The 23368-nt window shown below is 51.0% G+C and overlaps 1 protein-coding gene across 1 annotated transcript in view; it reads left to right on the plus strand.

Annotated features, from left to right (window-relative positions):
* Positions 1-23368, plus strand: part of LOC115464549 — a 371428-nt gene that overhangs the window by 233114 nt on the left and 114946 nt on the right. The window contains 1 exon segment of the mRNA XM_030194915.1: positions 19537-19712. Within this exon segment, the coding sequence (XP_030050775.1) occupies positions 19537-19712 (176 nt within the window).

Here is a 23368-nt window from a genome sequence, read left to right on the forward strand (position 1 = left end):
AGCACCGCCATACTGGGAAAAGACCAAGGGTCCATCAAGCCCAACATCCTGTCTCCCACACCGGCCAATCCAGGCTTCAAGAACCTGGCAACCACCCCCCCCCCCCCCCCAAAAAAAAAAAATGTAATAATGTTCAATGGCCTTTTCCCTCAGGAATTATTATTATTAGCATTTGTATAGCGCTACCAGATGCACGCAGTGCTGAACACCTGACACAGAGAGACAGGCCCTGCTCAATAGAGCTTACAATCTAAAAATCTGTGCAAACCCCCTTTAAATTCAGTAAGGCCAGCTGTTGTCACTACATTCTCCCGCAACAAGTTCCAGAGTCTAACTACACACTGAGTAAAGAAAAGCTTTCGCCTCTTCGTTTTAAATCTACCATATTCTAGCTTCATCTTGTGTCCCCTGGTTTTGTTGTTGTTTGAAAGTGTAAACAAACGCTTCGCATCTGTCCGCTCTACTCCGCTCATTATCTTGTACACTTCTATCATATCACCCCTCAGCCGCCTTTTCGCCAACCTGAAGAGCCCTAACCTTCTTAGCCTTTCCTCATAGGGAAGTCGTTCCATTCCATTTATCATTTTCGTTGCCCTTCTCTGCATCTTTTCTAATTCCTTTATATCTTTTTTGAGATGCGGCGACCAGAATTGGACACAATACTCAAGGTGCGGTCGCACCATGGAGCGATACAACAGCATTATAACATCCTCGTGTTTGTTTTCTATCCCTTTCCTAATAATACTCAACATTCTGTGCGCTTTCTTATCCGCCACAGCACACTGAGCAGAAGCTTTTAACATCTTAGCAACGATGACTCCCAGATCCCTTTCTAGGTCCATAACTCCTAACGCGGAACCTTGCATGACATAGCTGTAATTCGGGTTCCTCTTACCCACATGCATCACTTTGCACTTGTCAACATTGAACTTCATCTGCCACTTGCACGCCCAGTCCCCCAGTCTTGCGAGGTCTTCCTGTAATCTTTCACATTCCTCCTGCAACTTGACGACCCTGGTGCTCCAGGCAATAACCTCTCTCACTGTATTCCAAGCCTCATTCTGGTGCTGCAATAGTCTCTCTCACTGTATTCCAAGCCTCATTCTGGTGCTCCAACAGCCTTTCTCTCTATTCCAAGCGTCATTCTAGTGCTGCAATAGTCTCTCTCACTGTATTAAAAGCCTCATTCTGGTGCTCCAACAGCCTCTCTCTCTCTGTATTCCAAGCGTCATTCTGGTGCTCTAAGCTAGGCGCAGTGCCCCAACGGGTGCACGGAGCCGCCTATAACATGGCGCCGTGCCCCGATGGGCATGTGCACTGGTACCAGCGGGGTGTGAGCGAGGCGGGGCAGGCATGTTCCTGCCTCCGAAGGGCACCCCGCTGGTAAGGGGGCGGGGACAAAAAGGGGTTAAAAGCCCCTGGGCGGTGCCCGGACAACCTCTTCAGGCATCCGGGCACCAGCATGCAGGTCCGTGGGAGCGAACGATCCCTTTCCATTGCTGGCCAGGCGCGTTCTCCTGTCCCTACCAGTATCTCTAGCCTCCGGTTAAGCCTGCAGCGTCCGAGCGCCCGATTGCAGCCAGCTGAGTTGCTCTGATGCGGGTTTACCGGCGCAGCGATGTGGGCGCGGCGGCAGTGCTGAATCGAATTTGTGCTCCTTTGGCCTGTTCGGCCCTTGTCCCCATCGCGAACTCTCACTCGTGTGCCGGCCAATACCTTGGCCCAGCCACGAGGAGTCCCACGGCAGTGTGCCTTCTCTCCTAGCCAGGCGCGGCGGGCGCTTCTTCTCCTTGCCGGGTCAGCTATGGCTCCTGCAGCGGCGAAGCGTGCGAGACAGCGGAGGTATCGTCACTCAGTCTAGAGGCTCCCTCGCAATAAGTAAAACAAAGGGAGCAGACATGCATCCGTGCAGCAGGGGGACATCGGGGTGGGATCCGTTTGGATCCACAAGATCCAACCCCACTGTTCTTCAGTGAGGGTGCCATGCGGTCGGGAGATCGGGGTTGGGTTAGAGGCCCGTCAGTGATAGCAGGAGTGCGGCCGGCCCCTCCAATTGCCACTCCGCTGCACTGTTTCCCCGCCCATTGTCTCCTTTGCTCGGCTCCTTTAATAAATAAATAAATGGATATAAATAAATAAATAAAATAAATGTGCGCATTGCGAATTCGATAAACATAACCCAGCGCTGCGCTACCCCTTTTAGAAGGTTAAACAAAGAGAGGGAGCTGCTAGCTAGTCCACTGTAAGCAAGGAGGCCATTTGGTTAAAGCGAATGCTACATACCTGTAGAAGGTATTCTCCGAGGACAGCAGGCTGATTGTTCTCACTGATGGGTGACGTCCACGGCAGCCCCTCCAATCGGAACTTTACTAGCAAAGGCCTTTGCTAGTCCTCGCGCGCCCATGCGCACCGCGCATGCGTGGCCGTCTTCCCGCCAGAACCAGCTCGTGTTCGTCAGTCCCATATGTAGCATGACAAGACAAGGGAAGACACAACTCCAAAGGGGAGGCGGGCGGGTTTGTGAGAACAATCAGCCTGCTATCCTCGGAGAATACCTTCTACAGGTATGTAGCATTCGCTTTCTCCGAGGACAAGCAGGCTGCTTGTTCTCACTGATGGGGTATCCCTAGCCCCCAGGCTCACTCAAAACAACAAACATGGTCAATTGGGCCTCGCAACAGCGAGGACATAACTGAGATTGACCTAACAATTTTTCCAACTAACTGAGAGTGTAGCCTGGAACAGAATAATCATGGGCCTAGGGGGGTGGAGTTGGATTCTAAACCCTGAACAGATTCTGAAGTACTGACTGCCCGAACCGACTGTCGCGTCGGGTATCCTGCTGCAGGCAGTAATGAGATGTGAATGTGTGGACAGATTACCACGTCGCAGCTTTGCAGATCTCTTCAATAATGGCTGACTTCAAGTGGGCTACCGACGCTGCCATGGCTCTAACATTATGAGCCGTGACATGACCCTCAAGAGCCAGCCCAGCCTGGGCGTAAGTGAAGGAAATGCAATCTGCTAGCCAATTGGATATGGTGCGTTTCCCCACAGCCACTCCCCTCCTGTTGGGATTAAAAGAAACAAACAATTGGGCGGACTGTCTGTTGGGCTGTGTCCGCTCCAGATAGAAGGCCAATGCTCTCTTGCAGTCCAATGTGTGCAGCTGACGTTCAGCAGGGCAGGAATGAGGACGGGGAAAGAATGTTGGCAAGACAATTGACTGGTTCAGATGGAACTCCGACACAACCTTTGGCAAGAACTTAGGGTGAGTGCGGAGGACTACTCTGTTATGATGACGTTTGGTGTAAGGGGCCTGGGCTACCAGGGCCTGAAGCTCACTGACTCTATGAGCTGAAGTAACTGCCACCAAGAAAATGACCTTCCAGGTCAAGTACTTCAGATGGCAGGAGTTCAGTGGCTCAAAAGGAGGTTTCATCAGCTGGGTGAGAACGACATTGAGATCCCATGACACTGTAGGAGGTTTGACGGGGGGCTTTGACAAAAGCAAACCTCTCATGAAGCGAACAACTAAAGGCTGTCCTGAGATCGGCTTACCTTCCACACGGTAATGGTATGCACTGATAGCACTAAGGTGAACCCTTACAGAGTTGGTCTTGAGACCAGACTCAGACAAGTGCAGAAGGTATTCAAGCAGGGTCTGTGTAGGACAAGAGCGAGGATCTAGGGCCTTGCTGTCACACCAGACGGCAAACCTCCTCCATAGAAAGAAGTAACTCCTCTTAGTGGAATCTTTCCTGGAAGCAAGAAAGATGCGGGAGACACCCTCTGACAGACCCAAAGAGGCAAAGTCTACGCTCTCAACACCCAGGCCGTGAGAGCCAGAGACTGGAGGTTGGGATGCAGAAGCGCCTCTTCGTCCTGTGTGATGAGGGTCGGAAAACACTCCAATCTCCATGGTTCTTCGGAGGATAACTCCAGAAGAAGAGGGAACCAGATCTGACGCGGCCAAAAAGGAGCGATCAGAATCATGGTGCCTCAGTCTTGCTTGAGTTTCAACAAAGTCTTCCCGACCAGAGATATGGGAGGATAAGCATACAGCAGACCTTCCCCCCAGTCCAGGAGGAAGGCATCCGATGCCAGTCTGCCGTGGGCCTGAAGCCTGGAACAGAACTGAGGGACTTTGTGGTTGGCTCGAGATGCAAAGAGATCTACCAAGGGGGTGCCCCACACCTGGAAGATCTGTCGCACTACACGGGAATTGAGCGACCACTCGTGAGGTTGCATGATCCTGCTCAACCTGTCGGCCAGACTGTTGTTTACGCCTGCCAGATAAGTGGCTTGGAGCACCATGCCGTGACGGCGAGCCCAGAGCCACATGCTGACGGCTTCCTGACACAGGGAGCGAGATCCGGTGCCCCCCTGCTTGTTGATGTAATACATGGCAACCTGGTTGTCTGTCTGAATTTGGATAATTTGGTGGGACAGCCGATCTCTGAAAGCCTTCAGAGCGTTCCAGACCGCTCGTAACTCCAGGAGATTGATCTGCAGATCACGTTCCTGGAGGGACCAACTTCCCTGGGTGTGAAGCCCATCGACATGAGCTCCCCACCCCAGGAGAGACGCATCCGTAGTCAGCACTTTTTATGGCTGAGGAATTTGGAAAGGACGTCCCAGAGTCAAATTGGACCAAATCGTCCACCAATATAGGGATTTGAGAAAACTTGTGGATAGGTGGATCACGTCTTCTAGACCCCAGCAGCCTGAAACCACTGGGAAGCTAGGGTCCATTGAGCAGATCGCATGTGAAGGCGGGCCATGGGAGTCACATGAACTGTGGAGGCCATGTGGCCCAGCAATCTCAACATCTGCCGAGCTGTGATCTGCTGGGATGCTCGCACCCGCGAGACGAGGGACAACAAGTTGTTGGCTCTCGCCTCTGGGAGATAGGCACGAGCCGTCCGAGAATCCAGCAGAGCTCCTATGAATTCAAGTCTCTGTACTGGGAGAAGATGGGACTTTGGGTAATTTATCACAAACCCCAGTAGCTCCAGGAGGCGAATAGTCATCTGCATGGACTGTAGAGCTCCTGCCTCGGATGTGTTCTTCACCAGCCAATCGTCGAGATAGGGGAACACGTGTACTCCCAGCCTGCGAAGCGCTACTGCTACTACAGCCAAGCACTTAGTGAACACTCTGGGCGCAGAGGCGAGCCCAAAGGGTAGCACACAGTACTGGAAGTGACGTGTGCCCAGCTGAAATCGCAGATACTGTCTGTGAGCTGGCAGTATCGGGATGTGCGTGTAGGCGTCCTTCAAGTCCAGAGAGCATAGCCAATCGTTTTCCTGAATCATGGGGAGAAGGGTGCCCAGGGAAAGCATCCTGAACTTTTCCTTGACCAGATATTTGTTCAGGGCCCTTAGGTCTAGGATGGGACGCATCCCCCCTGTTTTCTTTTCCACAAGGAAGTACCTGGAATAGAATCCCAGCCCTTCTTGCCCGGATGGCACGGGCTCGACCGCATTGGCGCTGAGAAGGGCGGAGAGTTCCTCTGCAAGTACCTGCTTGTGCTGGAAGCTGTAAGACTGAGCTCCCGGTGGGCAATTTGGAGGTTTGGAGGCCAAATTGAGGGTGTATCCTTGCCAGACTATTTGGAGAACCCACTGGTCGGAGGTTATGAGAGGCCACCTTTGGTGAAAAACTTTCAACCTCCCCCCGACCGGCAGGTCGCCCGGCACTGACACGTTGATGTCGGCTATGCTCTGCTGGAGCCAGTCAAAAGCTCGCCCCTTGCTTTTGCTGGGGAGCCGAGGGGCCTTGCTGAGGCGCACACTGCAGAAGAGAGCGAGCGCGCTGGCGCTGTCGACGCACTCGATACTCCCGGTGCAGATGCCGACAAAGAGCCTGAGAACAACACGTTCCACTGGGCCAATCTCGCTACCTGAGTCCTTTTTTGTAAAAGGGCGCAAAGACTACAGGCCTGCGGGCGGTGCCCAGCCCCCAGACACTGAAGACACGACGCGTGCCTATCAGTGAGCAAGATTACCCGGGCGCACTGGGTGCACTTCTTGAAGCCGCTGGGAGACTTCGATGACATGGGCGGAAAAATCACGCCGGCGAAATCAAAACTCGTAATTGCGGTAAGGCACCAAAAAGAGGGGGAGAAAAAACTCGACCCGAGGCCTCAAAAGGGCCTACCCCGAAAACGAAAGAAAACTTAACAGGGCAAAAAACTGGACATATGGGAAGGGGAAAAAGACCGAAAGGCTCTTCTCCAAAATCCCTTTTTTTTTTTTTGAAGCGAAAGTCAAAAAGATGCGCGAGGGTCAACTTAAGGGGCGCGAACGGCGCAAACACGACCGTACCGAGCGCGGACAAAAGAAGACTGACGAACACGAGCCGGTTCGGGCGGGAAGACGGCCGCGCATGCGCGGTGCGCATGGGCGCGTGAGGACTAGCAAAGGCCTTTGCTAGTAAAGTTCCGATTGGAGGGGCTGCCGTGGACATCACCCATCAGTGAGAACAAGCAGCCTGCTTGTCCTCGGAGAATCTCTGTTTCCACTCCCCCACGCAGCCATCATTGATATTCACTCAAAACAAATCAAAAAAACCCATGAGCTGTTGCAAGGAGGTTTAATCGACAACAGTGGAAGCGAGCCTATTCTAGTCCACTGTATGCAAGGAAGCCAATAGGGTAGATCTCTGTTTCCACTCCCCATGCGGCTGTCATCACCATTCACTCAAAATAAAGCAAACAAACATAGCAACATAGTAGATGACAGCAGAAAGAGACCTACATGATCCATATAGTCTGCACAACAATTTAAGCTCACGTGTGATACGTCATGTGTATACTTGACCGGGATCTGTGTCCGCCATTTTCAGGACACAGACCTTAGGAGCGATCAGAGGTTAGTCCCCCATGTAAGCAATGGGGCTGTCCCACTAGTGAGCTCACGGGAGTAAAGGGAAGTACATGGGGCAGACATCGTGGACAGGGCTCACAAGCGGCGGCCATCTTGGGGTGGTTAGACAAGGAGCTATGGGTTTCATTCAGGGCAGCCATATTTGAGTGGGCATGAATCGAATGGCATCCAGGCTCTTGATAGACAATAGCGGCCATCGCGGTAGGCCACGACAAGGGGGGGGGGAATACGAGCCCTAATTATAGACAACGTGTGGCTTTTTAAGCAGATGTTCTCACCAGTGACCAGCAAATCGCAGTTGATTATAGATACGAGACTTGCACAGGAGAACAGGGAAATTTCTGATAGCAATCAAACCTGCTGACATCTCATTTCTCTCTGTCTTTCATAATTTAAAAGGCGGTATGTGGCAAAAAAAAAAAAAAAACGAGTCCACGTGCCCAGTGCTATGAAGGCAGGGATCTTGAGGATGCAGTTGACTTGAGTGAATAATACCTTAGAATGAGCCTGTTTCTTAAATTTACAGAGTACTTACTAAGAAAGTATTAATAAATGTTACGGATGGAAATTAAAGGTATGCCAGCCTTCGGGTGCTAAGTCCTTAGATGGGGCCTTTTTCTTATAATTACAGAGTCCGGGATGGAAACGTAAAGTATTCCAGCCTTTGAGCAGGGTAAGAGAAGACTAGGATGAAGATATTCTGGACAGGGCAGTCATCGGCTGCTACCAAATGAAATTAGAAGTCAAGAGTAGCTCCCTGTGATTTGTGGATGGTCGATTGGAGGCCAGCCAGTAACAGCTCCGTAAATGCTCAGCGGATGGCAACCAATAACCTTTCTCTCAACCAAAAGGAAGGAAACCTCAACCCCGCAGCTAAGACAGCAGGTAGATTTGCCTTTTAAAGAGAGGTTCCCACCGGCACCAGCTGACAGCAGCATAGCATTTACCATTGCCTCTTAAAGAGATGTCCCCAACAGCCACAGCAATTCGTAGCGTAACATAGCTATGAGAAGTGCACGGAAGAAAAGCGAAATTGTGGGATGTAAATTAGATTGTTTTAATCATATCGTTCTCTCTTTCAATTTAAAAGCAGGTTCGGATGGCAGCACAATCATGCTGATGGCAACATATATGGCAAGTATAGGTGTTTGTATATACGTATATTGGTATGAGTATATGTATAGGTATAGATATGTATATCGATAAATGATAGTGATACATAGACATTTCAATAGTGGGGCCCAGCCGCTTCAATGCATGAATGTCATCCAGACAAATGAGTAATGATCATTTCGTTAGTCTATCTTTTCAGTCCATCCTTCAGAGAGATCACCTCAACCAACTAAGAGACCAGTGTCAGCGACCGGGACAAGCAGACAAAGGCTAAGAATACAGAATAGAGCGGAAGGTCGGCAAACAGGACACATCATCACAAGAGCCAGGCACGGTTGGCACTGAGTGTGAGAGCAACCAGCCGCAGACTCGGGAGCTCCGAGCCACATCAGCTCGGCCAGCAGCGCGGCGCATCCGCAGCATCCGGGCAAGTCAATCTGGTTTGAAGCAGAATCTAGAACAGAGAGCAGGCCCTTTCGGCCCAAAGGGGTTGTCGGCGCAGGGAGACCACATCAGGTATGCGCATGCGCCAGGAGGCTCGGACACAAACAGATAAGGTAGTGAAACTAAGGTAGGTGGCGAGCCTTTTTTCCCTAATCAGCCTTTTCACAGGGATCAGTGTGTCCTCCATACGAATTTTCTACAAAATGACCCTGGTCGATACAGGCCCATAGGTAGCAGATCTTAAACATTAGGGGACTCTGGGGAACAACCCCCCCCCCCCCCACCCAAAGCAGGATTAGTACGGCTCGCCCCTTGAGTCATGGCGGAGCAGTTTCCAGGGCAAGTAGGGCAGGGATCCCTCCCGAGGCGATGGGCAGGGATCCCTCATAGCCAAGGCAGGATCGAGTCGACCTGACAATTACCGTTAGTGCACCAGGACGATGTCTGGGCTTTGTGGGGTTTACTTCGAGCATGATACGTGCATGTCCAGGGGTCGCTAGGCGTCATGCGCCGGGTGTGAATGTGTCAGCACATTGCCGCCCTGAGCCCCGGCGAGTACGTATAGCATTCACTGTCTATGAAGCATTCCAGTACGCACTAAACCGTTCCCCCCTTTAGCAGAGTCATGCAGTATGTCCCTAGCAAAACACAAAGCGGAGAGCACATACGCACGACAGCAATGCTTGTGCATGGAGTGGTATGCCCGTGACATGGTGTTAGGCTCATCAGCGACAAATCTCATAGGCATAAACGCTAATAGCAGGTGTGTGGTTGAGAGCATGTAACAAGGCGAGAAAGGCAAGCATTAGTCGGCAACCAAGCAAAGCATTCAGGACAGGGGCTTGGATATGGTAAAGGTAGCAAGGCGAGACAGGCAATCATTAGTCGCTAACTTTAATGACAGGGCGATCAGCACGGGCTAAACATTCAAGCGTAGGTTATACACCCCGGGGCAGAGTTGTTCGAAAGCCTTCCCACTATGTCAGGGTGACTAAGTCCACTGAGAACGACCTCCGGGCGTAGGACATGTTCCTAGATAGTCAGACACCCCTTTAACTAATGACATTTCGTACAGCCCTGCAGTTAGGTACCGATGCAGCCAGCGGCATCAGTTGGGAGATATGTCCAGGGACGTCCCATCATGAGAAACGTCTCATCCTTGTATTCTTCCAGATAATGGTCGTGGGGCCCATTTCACAGGAGGATAGGAACCTGGAGTATTGTATTCTGATCGCTTCAGGGCAAGATAGATTAGAGACGTATAAAATATTAAGCGGAGTGGAACAGGTGGATGTGAAGCGCCTGTCACATCTAACCACGGGGTAGTAAATGTAAACAAGCAAAATAAATAAATAATAAAAATAAAATCTCTCACAACGCATAATTAAACTATGGAATTCGGCGAAGGAAACTCGAAGGCGGATAGCTTGGCAGAGTTAAAAAAAAAAAGGGGGTCAGACGGTTTGACTAGAGGACTAGTCCATGGGTCACGGCTGTATGAACTTGGGAGGACCCACAGTGCCAGAGATGGCATGACGGAGTGTTGGTGCGTCTGGGAAGCTTGCCAGGTGCCCTTGGCGGATGCTGGGCTCAATGATGGACCCTTGGTCTTTTCCCAGTGTGGCATTACTTACGTCTTAGGGCGATCTACCAACCACTATCTTATATTGCAGGACTAGATGCTGGACAGGATACCGGGCTCGATGGCCCCTCAGTCTTTTCCCAGTGTGGCATTACTTATGTCTTATGACTGTCTACCAACCATTATCTTATATTGCAGGTTGAATTGTTGGACACGCGGTAACACATGGCGGGATTGGCCGCCGTCGTGGGGAAGATACCGGGTACGATGCTCCCCCCCCTTTTCCCAGTGTGGCATTAATTATGTACTTATGCTGTCTACCAACCTCTACTTTGTATTGCAGGGTGAGATGTTGGACACTCGGTATCACATGGCAGGATTGGCCGCCGTAGTGGACAGGATGCCGAGCCTAATGGCCTCTTGGTCTTTTCCCAATTTGGCATTACTTATATACTTATGACCGTCTGCCAACCACTTTTATATTGCAGGGTGATTTGGACACCCCGTAACATATGGGCCACTCTCGGACCACACGGCTCACACTCGGACCTGGACACTGAAGGCGAAGGCGCAAGAGCACACGTGATGGGGGTCGAGGGGCAAAAGGGGCCCAGGGCTATCCTTGAATCCCAATAATCCAGCGCCGGCAGGCCCGGAAAGAAAGTGAATCGGCAATTCGCCACTGGGGTGTACGGCCGTGGATAGACAGCAGGTGATGCACGATAGGGCAGAAGGGATCTGCCCAGGGTCATTTGAAGAGATGGGACCATCTGAGCTGCGAGTGGAAATGACCTATTTAATAACGTGTCGCATAATGTGTTAGACCCTGCTATTTGGCACAACAGGCCGCAGCTGTTGGTGGGGGGCCCGGGGCAAGCTTTGCTACCCCGGGCTGGTGGCGGGGTACCCAAGCCTGATGATGTAAGCTAGGCAGCTGGGATAGCTGCGCTTACGGTTGAGATCCCTTGCTGTGTGGCAGGGAGCTCTGTTTACGATTGGTCAGTCTTGCTATGACGGCGGACTGGGTTGGATATTGAGCATGAGGCTGGATCGGCTTGGGTATACCTAGGGTTAAGATGTTTTGTATCTAAATAAAGCTGCGGCCAAATTGTGCCATGTAAAGAAAATACCATGTGTCGTGTTATTATTGTGTGATTATTGTAAATATCTGAAAACCTTTAGGCCCGAGGGGTCTCGGTTGCCTATGTTAAAGCTAGGCGCAGTGCCCCTACGGGTGCACGGAGCCGCCTATAACAAGGCACCGTGCCCCGATGGGCATGTGCACCGGTACCAGCGGGGTGTGAGCGAGGCGGGGCGGGCATGTTCCTGCCTCCCAAGGGCACCCCGCTGGTAAGGGGGTGGGAGACAAAAAGGGGTTATAAGCCCCTGGGCGGTGCCCGGACGACCTCTTCAGGCATCCGGGCACCAGCATGCACCCCCCCCCAACCCCAGTTTATTGTGAATTGTACCTGTATATATCTTTGTCGCAGCTTTGGCGGGGTACCCAAGCCTGATGATGTAAGCTAGGCAGCTGGGATAGCTGCGCTTACGGTTGAGATCCCTTGCTGTGCGGCGGGGAGCTCTGTTTACGATTGGTCAGTCTTGCTATGACGGCGGACTGGGTTGGATATTGAGCCTGAGGCTGGATCGGTTGGGTATACCTAGGGTTAAGATGTTTTGTATCTAAATAAAGCTGCGGCCAAATTGTGCCATGTAAAGAAAATACCATGTGTCGTGTTATTATTGTGTGATTATTGTAAATATCTGAAAACCTTTAGGCCCGAGGGGTCTCGGTTGCCTATGTTAAATAACCTCTCTCACTGTATTCCAAGCCTCATTCTGGTGCTCCAATAACCTATCTCACTCTATTCCAAGCCTCATTCTGGTGCTCCAATAACCTCTCTCACCGTATTCCAAGCCTTATTCTGGTGCTTCAGTAGCCTCTCTCACTGTATTCCTCTGGTGCTGCAATAGTCTCTCTCACTGTATTCCAAGCGTCATTCTGGTGCTCAACCAGCCTATCCCTCTGTATTCCAAGCGTCATTCTGGTGCTCCAATAACCTCTCTCACTCTATTCCAAGCCTCATTCTGGTGCTACTACTACTATTTAACATTTCTATAGTGCTACAAGGCATACGCAGCGCTGTACACCAAACACTAAAAAGACAGTCCCTGCTCAAAGAGCTTACAATCTAGGTAAGACAGGTAAACAGACAGAACAAATAAGGGTAAGAGAATAATAGGTGAGGTTAAAGGACAGGGCAAGTGAGTAGTGGTTAGCTAAGCTTCATTCTGGTGCTCCAACAGCCTCTTTCTCTGTAGTCCAGCGTCATTCTGGTGCTCCAATAACCTCTGTCACTGTATTCCAAGTCTCAATCTGGTGCTCCAATAGCCTCTTTTACGTTATTCCAAGCCTCATTCTGGTGCTCCGCCTCTCTCACTGCAGTGGCGTACCAAGGGGGGGGGGGGGCGGTCTGCCCCGGGTGCACGCCACTGGGGGGGTGCCGCACGCCTGTCGGCTCCACTCGTTCTCCAAAGACAAGCAGGCCAATATTCTCACAATTGGGTGACGTCACGTCGGCCCGGAGGACCTTCTAGCAAAGTCCATATGAAAATGAAAAAATGTCCCTCGTCGCGCGGGCAGATGCAGTGTGCATGCGCGCATCCGTTTTCCCGCCCGCCGCGAGGGCACATTCCTCAGTTTTTTCTTCTCCGCGTCTGAGGTGACACGGAGATTGACTACGTCTTCGTGTTGCTGTGCCCAGAGGTGAAGATTCTTCGAAAAAAGTATCCTTCTTTAGTGTTTATTAGTATTGTTTTTTCGTTTATTAAGTTTCCTTTCTTTTAGCCTGCGATTTTATTTAAATCGCTCGTTCGGGATTTATTTTTTTCCCTTTTTTTCTTGTGTCCTTTCTTTTAACGACACAATCGCGTCTTTTGATTTGGCAGGGACAGTTTTTCCCGATATGTCATAGAAGACGCCCAGCGGCTTCAAGCCTTGTGCTCGCTGTCATCGGGCCATCTCCAGCACTGACACACACTCGTGGTGTATACAGTGCCTTGGGCCGGACCACCGCTCGGAGGGCTGCAAACTTTGTCTCGCTATGAAAAAGTGGACACTGCTGTCCAGAGATGCCCAAAGGGAGAAGATTTTTGGGCCCGATGCTTCGACGTCGGCGCCGTCCAAATCGGCGCCACTGAAGTCGGTGCCGGTGAAGTCGGTGCCGTCGAGGACGACGCCTTCGAAGCCGGCGTCATCGAGGTCGACGTCGAAGGAAGCGTCGGCACCGGGAGACCGGGGACAGGCTGCCATTCGACCAATGCACGCTGGGAGCAGTGATGCATCGAGTGGGTCTCCACCCGCCTCGGCGCCTCCTGCTTTGCAGACCCCCCGGGACCGTCCTGCATCGGACCCGGCCCCGAAGAGACGTGTGGATTCCACGTCCTCTTCTCCGGTGCCGAGGAGTCTCGACGACGGGCGTCGGGCGAAGGCCAAGAGGCACCGTCATCGTTCTCCTTCGTGTCACGGCACCGGGAGCTCCGGGTCATCGATACATTCGATACCCGAGAAGCGTCGGTGCCGAGAGGATCGCTCCCCCTCTATTACTGAGGTACCGACGCGCGGGGTCACTGGCAGCCGAGTCCCCACTCCCCAACCTCAGCAGACTTTGCCTCCAATGCCTCAACCGACCCCTCAGCATCTTCCGGCAGCAACTCTTGATGAGCGTATGCAGGCCCTTTTTCCTTTTTTTATGGAAATGATGCAGCAGTGGCAAACGGCACCGAGGTTGTCGGTGCCGACGGTGCCGGTGTCGATGGTTTCAGAGGCACCGGTGCCGACGGCGTCGGAGGTATCAACATTGCCGGTGCCGGATGTTTATGCATCAGGCCTTCAGCCTGTGGTGAAGTCTGTTTCACCGGTGCCGCCTCCGGCGCCGGTGTCTTTGACTTCCCGAGTTGGCTCTCCCGAGACATCGGGGCAGGAAGCTTCTCCGGAGTCTCAGGGACCTTCAACTTCTCGACATCGTCATAGAGGCCGTCAAGCCTCTTCGTCGAGACGGGCTCAGATCTGGGCTGCTCTGTCTGAGCTTTTAGCCCCATCTGACAATACCTCATCAGAGGATGATGATGGGGTGCATGGGGAGTTCTCTGGTGAGGACTCTCAAGGCATCCCATCTGATTCCACTCCCTCGCCACAAAGACAGCTGTCTCCTCCCGAGAGCTTGTCTTTCTCATCTTTTGTTCGGGAGATGTCTGAGGCCATCCCCTTCCCCGTGGAAATTGTGGATGAGCCCAGAGCTAAAATGCTTGAGGTTTTGGACTATCCATCTCCACCTTCATCTTCTGCCACAGTTCCTTTCCATGAGACTCTCAAGGAACTTATGTTGAGGAACTGGGAGAAGCCTTTTTCTTGTCCAACCGTCCCCAAAAAAGTTGAGTCCCAATACCGGATCCACGGGGAACCCAGTCTCATGCGGGCTCAGTTGTCTCATGATTCAGCGGTGGTGGATTCCGCTCTCAGAAGAGCCAAGAGTTCCAGGAGCTTCTCCTCGGCGCCCCCGGGACGGGAGTATGGAACTTTGTTCTCTTTTGGGAGAAAGGCATATCAGGCTGGTCTGCTCGCCGCCAAGATCCAGTCGTACCAACTCTACACGAGTATTCATTTACAGAACTCTGTGAGGCAACTTGAGAGTTTGGTAGATACGCTCCCACAGGAGAAAGCCGAACCCTTTCGTCAAGTGATCAGGCAGCAGAAGGCGTGTCGCAAGTTCCTGTCCAGGGGCGTTTTTGACACTTGCGATGTGGTATCTCGCTTCTCTGCTCAAGGTATAGCGATGCGCAGGCTCTCATGGCTGCGTGCCTCTAACCTGGAGGAACGAACTCAGCGGAAGATAGCAGATATCCCATGCCGGGGGGATCACCTTTTCGGAGAGAAGGTAGAAGAGATGATTGATCATCTCTACCAGCGTGACAACGCTATGGATTCTCTCTCCCGCCGGGCGCCTTCTGCATCCACTTCCACTACTAGGAAGTTTTTTAAGGGAAAAAGAAGTGCTCCTTACGTTTCTAGAAACTGCAAGTACACTTCTTGTTCCCGTCAGCCGGTTCAGGCTCGACCCCAGCCCGCTCTCGTCAGCAGCGGGCACCGAAGCAGGCCCCTGCAGCTCCCCAGCAAAAACCAGGGACGGGTTTTTGACTGGCTCCAGCAGAGCATAGCCGGAATCAAAGTACCTGTGCCGAACGATCTGCCGGTCGGGGGGAGGTTAAAAGTTTTTCACCAAAGGTGGCCTCTCTTAACCTCCGATCGGTGGGTTCTCCAAATAGTCCGGTTCGGGTACGCTCTCAATTTGATTTTCGAACCTCCAAATTGCCCACCAGGAGCTCAGTCTTTCAGCTCCTACCACAAGCAGGTACTTGCAGAGGAACTCTCCGCCCTTCTCAGCGCCAATGCGGTCGAGCCCGTACCACCAGGGCAAGAAGGGCTGGGATTCTATTCCAGGTACTTCCTTGTGGAAAAGAAAACAGGGGGGATGCGTCCCATCCTAGACCTAAGGGCCCTGAACAAATTCCTGGTCCGAGAAAAGTTCAGGATGCTTTCCCTGGGCACCCTTCTTCCCATGATTCAAGAAAACGATTGGCTATGCTCTCTGGACTTGAAGGACGCTTACACTCACATATCGATACTTCCAGCTCACAGGAAGTATCTTTGATTTCGGCTGGGATCACAGCACTTTCAGTACTGTGTTTTGCCTTTTGGCTTGGCGTCTGCACCCAGGGTGTTTACAAAGTGCCTGGCAGTTGTGGCAGCGTCACTACGCAGACTGGGAGTGCATGTGTTCCCTTATCTGGACGATTGGCTGGTGAAGAACACCTCTCCGCAAGAAACTTTGCAGTCCATGCGGATGACTATTCAGGTGCTAGAGATGCTGGGGTTTGTCATCAATTATCCCAAGTCCCATCTCGTTCCAGCTCAAAAATTGGAATTCATAGGAGCTCTGTTGTGCACAAAGACAGCTTGTGCTTATCTTCCAGGACCCAGAGCGGACAGACTTCTGTCTCTGGTTTCCAAAGTGCAAGCGTCTCAGCAGATCACAGCTCGGCAGATGTTGAGATTGCTTGGCCACATGGCCTCCACAGTTCATGTGACACCCATGGCACGTTTACACATGAGATCTGCTCAATGGACCCTAGCTTCTCAGTGGTTTCAAGCCACAGGGAATCTAGAGGATGTTATCCGACTGTCCATCAATTTTCGCAACTCCCTAAATTGGTGGACCATTTGATCCAATCTGGTCTTGGGACGCCCATTCCAAATTCCTCAGCCTCAAAAAGTGCTGACGACGGATGCGTCCCTCCTCGGGTAGGGGAGCGCATGTAGATGGGCTTCACACTCAAGGAGCTTGGTCTCTTCAGGAGAGGCATCTCCAGATCAATCTCCTGGAATTGCGAGCGATCTGGAACGCCCTGAAGGCCTTCAGAGATTGGCTATCCAACAAAATTGTTCTCATTCAGACAGACAATCAGGTGGCAATGTATTATACCAAGAAGCAAGGGGGTACCAGATCTCGCCCTCTGTGTCAGGAGGCCGTGCAGATGTGGCTATGGGCCTGTCAAAACGGAATGTTTCTCCAAGCCACTTATCTAGCCGGTGTAAACAACAGTCTGGCCGACAGGCTCAGCAGAGTTATGCAGCCTCACGAGTGGTCCTTGAACATGACTATTGCCAAAAAGATCTTTCGAGTTTGGGGCACTCCATCGATAGATCTTTTTGCTTCCCAGGACACTCACAAGGTTCCTCAATTCTGTTCCAGACTTCAGGCCCACGGCAGACTAGCATCGGATGCCTTCCTCCTTTTTTGGGGTACAGGACTCCTATATGCGTATCCTCCCATCCCTTTAGTGGGGAAGACTCTCCTGAAACTCAAGCAAGACCAGGGAACCATGATTCTGATAGCGCCCTTTTGGCCCCTTCAGATTTGGTTTCCCCTTCTTCTGGAACTTTCTTCAGAAGAGCCATGGAGATTGGACTGTTTTCCGACCCTCATTACTCAGAACGAGGGGGCGCTTCTGCATCCCAACCTCCGGTTTCTAGCTCTCACGGCCTGGATGTTGAGAGCGTAGAGGTTGCCTCTTTTGGTCTCTCTGAGGGTGTCTCCAGAGTCTTGTTTGCTTCCAGAAAAGATTCCACACATAAGTGTTACTCTTTTAAATGGAAGAGGTTTGCCGTCTGGTGTGATAGCAAGGGTCTAGATCCTTTCTCTTGTCCTGCACGGACCTTGCTTGAGTACCTTTTGCATTTATCCGAGTCTGGTCTTAAAACCAAATCGGTCAAGGTTCATCTTAGCGCAATCAGTGCTTATCATTCACATTTAGATGGTTTGCCTATCTCTGGACAGCCTTTAGTCATGCGTTTCATGAGAGGTTTGTTTTTGACAAAGCCCCCTGTCAAATCTCCTCCAGTGCCATGGGATCTCAACGTCGTTCTCACCCAGCTGATGACAACTCCTTTCGAGCCACTGGATTCCTGTCATCTGAAGTACTTGACCTTGAAGGTCATTTTCTTGGTGGCGGTTACTTCAGCTCGTAGGCTCAGTGAGCTTCAGGCCCTGGTAGTTCATGCACCTTTCCTTGTCTTTCATCATGACAGAGTAGTTCTCCGCACGCACCCAAAGTTTTTACCGAAGGTGGTGTCGGAGTTCCATCTGAACCAGTCAATTGTCTTGCCAACATTTTTTCCCCCTCCTCACATGAGCCCGGGCGAAAGCAAGTTGCACACTTTGGACTGTAAAAGAGCACTGGCCTGTTACGTGGAGCGGACATGCCCCTTCAGACAGTCCGCCCATCTGTTTATTTCTTTTAATCCCAATAAGAGGGGAGTTGCTGTCGGAAAACGCACCATTTCTAATTGGCTAGCAGATTGCATTTCTTTCTCTTATGCCCAAGCTGGGCTGACTTTGGACGGCCATGTCACGGCTCATAATGTTAGAGCCATGGCGGCGTCACTGGCTCATCTAAAGTCAGCCACCATAGAAGAGATTTGCAAAGCTGCGACGTGGTCTTCAATCCACACATTCACATCGCATTACTGCCTTCAGCAGCATAGCCGATGTGACAGTCGGTTTAGGCAGTCGGTGCTGCAGAGTCTGTTTGGGGTTTAGAATCCAACTCCACCCCCCAGGCCCATTTTTATTCTGTTCCAGGCTGCACTCTCAGTTAGTTGTGTTTTGTTTCAGGTCAATTTCACTTATGTCCTCGCCGTTGCGAGGCCCAATTGACCATTCTTTGTTATGTTGAGTGAGCCTGGGGGCTAGGGATACCCAATTGTGAGAATATTGGCCTGCTTGTCTTTGGAGAAAGAGTAGTTACTTACCTGTAACAGGTGTTCTCCGAAGACAGCAGGCAATATATTCTCATAACCCTCCCACCTCCCCTTTGGAGTTGTATTCCTCTATTTCTTGAAAATCAACTGAGGAATGTACCCTCGCGGCGGGCGGGAAAACGGACGCGTGCATGCGCACTGCATCCGCCCGGGCAACGAGGGACATTTTTTCATTTTCATATGGACTTTGCTAGAAAGTCCTCCGGGCCGACGTGACGTCACCCAATTGTGAGAATATATTGCCTGCTGTCTTCGGAGAACACCTGTTACAGGTAACTACTCTTTCTCTGCTCCCTCTGCCCCGGAACAGGTTACTTCCTGCTCCGGGGCAGAGGGAGCGGGGAACGAGCGAAGCCAACAGGTAAAAATGCACCCAGGGGGGTGTCCTTTCGCTGGGAGGAGGTGTCCTTTCACCGGGGGGGGGGGGGGGGGGGGGGGGAGGTCGCGCTGCACCCAGGGGGGGGGGGGGGGGCACATCAGCGATCCGCCCCGGATGTCAACCACCCTAGGAACGCCACTGTTTCACTGTATTCCAAGCCTCAATCTGGTACTCCAATAGCCTCTCTCTCTGTATTCCAAGCATCATTCTGGTGCTCTAATAATCTCTCTCACTGTTTCCAAGGCTCATTCTGGTGCTCCAACAGCCTCTCTCTCTGTATTCCAAGCATCATTTTGGTGCTCTAATAACCTCTCTCGTTGTATTCCAAGCCTTATTCTGGTGCTGCAATAGTCTCACTGTATTCCAAGCCTCATTCTGGTGCTCCAATAACCTCTTTTACGTTATTTCAAGCCTCATTCTAGTGCTCCAACAGCCTCTCTCACTCTATTCCAAGCCTCATTCTGGTGCTCGAATACCAACGAAACAGGAGAAGGGATGACGACAAAAAGTTGAAGCCAATTAGATTAATCCGAGGGATAATGAGATAGAGATAGGCTCATACCGTCTCCTGTTCTGAATCTGGTATAGCTGCACTTTAAGAACAGGGGAATACCTTCGTATGACGTTAGCTGAGGACTTTGCGCATGCTCAGATACTGTCTCTGCTTGGTCCAGCGTCTGCAGGGCTGCAAAGAGAGTCCTATGAAAAGCAGAAAAGTTCTGTCTCCCGGCACTGGGAACCCTGTAAGTTCCAGTCCCAGAGCTGCACAGGTGGAGAGGAGGAACTTTAACTGAGACCTTCAGGAATGCGATCCGCCTCCTCCTGTCTTTCCGGGGAAAGGGAAATCTCCAGCCTGATCCATCCCTGCAGCTGCACAATTCAGGGGGAAACAGGAGAGAAATGACTGCCTTGGTTTTTGATCAGGTAAGAATTTGTACTTTGTCCTCGTGCTCCACTTTCTGGCTCATGCACACACATTACCATATATGCAGGTACAAAAAAAAAAGACAGAAAAAAATAAACATTTTTGCTACCTTTGCTAACGAAATATCATAATTGTTTAGGCTTCTGCAGATGAGGACAGAACCCATGGGGATGGGGTTTGGACAAAGTCATTCTCGAAGTTTCAGATCTTCTAGCATCAGCCAGTAAAGAGACAGAAATTGAACTACAGAAAAACATTATACAAAAGGGCTTAATCTCTTCTAACGACCCAAACTGTGTTATCTTTACACAGGCATCAGTTGCATTCAGTGATGTGGCTGCTTATTTCTTGGAAGTGGACTGGGACAGTCTGGGAGAATGGCAGAAGGAGCTGTACAAGAAGGTCATCAAGGAGATTCACAACTTCCTGATCTCTCAAGGTAAATCCGCTTATTTGCCATCTTTTCCCTACAAATACATTTGTTATATATTAACTAACAAGCCGTTAAACCCATTAAAACGGGCAAGATTTTTTTCTAATCTTCAAGATGAGTTACTATCGATTCTTATATGTTAATGCATGCCGTTAAGCCCATTAAAACAGGCAACATATTTTATTTGTGAAATGTAATTCCCTTATTGTTGTAATATTTTGTGTGTGTGAGAGAGAGAGAGATAGACAGTGTGTGTGTGTGCCTGCTGAAAGAGAGAGAGAGTGTGAGAGTGAGTTCAGAGAGAGAGAGAGAGAGTGTGTGTGAGAGAGAGACAGAGAAAGTGTGTGTGTATGCGTCTGTCTGAAAAAGAGAGAGAGTCAAGGAAGGAGAAGATAAATTTCTCCCTGCTTCTGTTTGTCTTGTAAAAGTACAGGAGGTAATATTTTGTGTGTGAGAGAGAGAGACAGAGAGAGAGAGAGAGAGAGAGAGAAAGTGTGTGTGTGTGTGCGCCTGTCTGAGAGAGTGTGAGAGTGAGTTGAGAGAGAGAGTGTGAGTGTGTATGACCATCTCCTCCTGGCTCTCTTCTCTCCAGGTCCCTTCCCCTCCATGGGCACCATTTCTCCCCTTCCCGATCACAGTCTCCTCCTGTTTTCTCCTCTTTTCCCTTTACTTCCCCTCCATGGGCACCAGCTCTCCCCTGTCCTCCGTGATCACCATTTCTCCCTTCCACTCCATGACCACAGTCTCCCTTGTTTTTTTCATCCCCTATTTCCAGCATCTGTCCCTCTCAAACATTGCGCTCTCTCTCTGCCCTCCTTCTACCAGCAATTTTTCCTGCTCTCCTGAATCCCTACCCCTCCCTGTGGAACCCTTTCCCTGTTTCTGTTCACTCCTGAACCCTCACTCCTCCCCCCCCCTCCAAGTCCACGTTCTCTCTTTTATACCTGCTCCTCTCAACCCTCCGACTTTGTCTTTAGTGCTGCAGACATGCTTCTGCTTTCAATCGCCCAAAACCGCTGTAGCGTCCTGCCCAGAAACAGGAAGTTCTGTCAGAAGAGGCAGGGCACTAGAAAGGCTTCAAGCAGCTGAAAGGAACAGCATGCCTTCATAGCTGCATAGCTAAAGGCAAAAATTGGAGGGCCAACATGCTGCCCACGCTAGTATGCCGGGCTTAGTCCTCTTCCTCCAGCGAGCAAGACACAGGCGCACCGAAGACGCCCAGAGGCCACTGGTGGAGCCTGGAGGAGGTGCACCTCCTCCTAGGCCAGATCGGCGGCTCGAGGGGCATCCGGTTCCTCATGGCCTCCACCAGCCGGCCCAATGAAGCGCTGTGGTGGGACATCTGTGGCGAGCTGGCGGCCCGGGGCTACCTGCGAAATGTGGCCCAGTGCCGGGCCAAGTGGAAGAAAGTGAAGCAGGCCTTGTATTCGGAGAGGGAGGGGCGGCCGTAGGGTCTGTGCTCCCCCCGCTACTACGGGCTCCTCCGCCGCCTCTGGGAGCAGGTGGGCCGGCCCGTGTTTGGCGAGTGACGGCTCCCGGCTGATTTCAACAGAACGTACAGAAAGATCTGTGACATGCGCGGCACGTCGGTCACTCTTCATTTATATAGTAGGATTTTTATTCCTTGAGCATATTTTCTGTGTGTTTATAAGAACATAAGATGTGTCATGCTGAGTCAGACCAAAGGGCATCTTAGGGTTTTCCTGTCTTTTAAGAGATTAGTGCTTAACCTAAACCTTTCAGCAGCATCCCTCAGTATTATTGGCTTCATATCATGTCTAAGGGATGCAGGGCTGGAGTTACAGGGTCGCAAACAGGGCACTTGCCCTGGGCCCCCATACTACAGGGGGCCCTAAAACCTCAGTGAAGGCATTTGTTTCTTCACCACAGACTTTCCAATTGTAAAAAGTGAATTTTAGTTTCCGCCCTGGGCCCCTGAATGTCTAACACCAGCCCTGAAGGTTATAAGGGCTGGAAAAATCCCAGATACCAGGGCCCTAAAATTAAGGGCTTGACTCTGATAATCTCCCATCCAACAGGAAAGACGCCACTGCTGCAGGTCAGGCAAAAGATGCTGCTCTGTATTAAACCAGATCTTCATATATGCCTCTCTTTAACCTGACAAAACTGGTACGGTATAGAGGAGAGAGGATTTATCTCTGTTGACTCCTAAAGAATCACAACTTCAGCGCAAAGGCTTGATATGTTAGATCTGCACAGGGATTAATTTGTGGGGGGAACAGCCTGGAACATGGCTGTACTATTTCTTTTCAGATGCCAGAGCACCAGGGGTATTCTGCACCGATTCAGGGAAGAGAAGGGAAAGGGGTGACTCTGGAGCAGAGAATAGTCACTGTATTTCCTAATCCTGCCCCATTTCTCCACTTGATTCTAACCCCAGCCCCCCTTAACTCGCCCGTCGCTCCACACTTCCCATTTTGGCTACAAATTAAGCCCTGGATCTGTACATAATTATATTACACCTGCAGGTAACCAGATGTCACAGATCAAATATTCTCTTTCTGCCTCTCATGTCCTCTAGGTAGAGTTATCTTTAAAACCCAGAGCTTGGGGTTTTTTTTCCCCTCTTTTTGAATCTTTTTAATAGGAAGCAGAAATTTCATTTCCCCACGAGGGTGCCTGCTTACAGAGAACATTGGCCACTGAAATGCCCCTGATCTTGAACAGAAATGACTATATCCAGTGCGTATCGAGGGCGGAACAGTGGGAGCGGTCTTCCCCAGGTGCACACACTGCAGGAGGGGTGCAGGGAGCGGCTGTCTGCTCCGCTGGTTCCCTGCTCCCTCTGCTGTTACTTCCTGTTCCGGTTCAGAGAGAGCAGGAACCTGCGGAGCCGACAGCCGCATGGCTGCTCCCAGCATCCCAGCAGGGAAGAAGAAAGCACCCAGGGGGGACACTGCACCCGGGGGGAGGGGGAGTGCGCAGCAGCTAACAGCCCTGGGTGGCAGCCAACCAAGGAACGCCACTGACTATATCAGAAATTGTCCAAGGTCTAATCTTAATCAGGTGGCAGGGTGTAGCTGTCTCTTTTCAGTAGACTTGTCATGAAAATATACACCTGTATGCACACACCGGCACACTGCCCATAAAACCTCCAGGGACTTCTACTAATATAATTTAAAATGCAATTTTCTATCTATTATTGACAGGCTATTCAATTCTTAATCCTGATGTTATCTTCAAGATTAAAAAGGAAGAGAA

Source organism: Microcaecilia unicolor, chromosome 3, assembly GCF_901765095.1.
Source record: "Microcaecilia unicolor chromosome 3, aMicUni1.1, whole genome shotgun sequence".
Taxonomy (NCBI): Eukaryota; Metazoa; Chordata; class Amphibia; order Gymnophiona; family Siphonopidae; genus Microcaecilia; species Microcaecilia unicolor.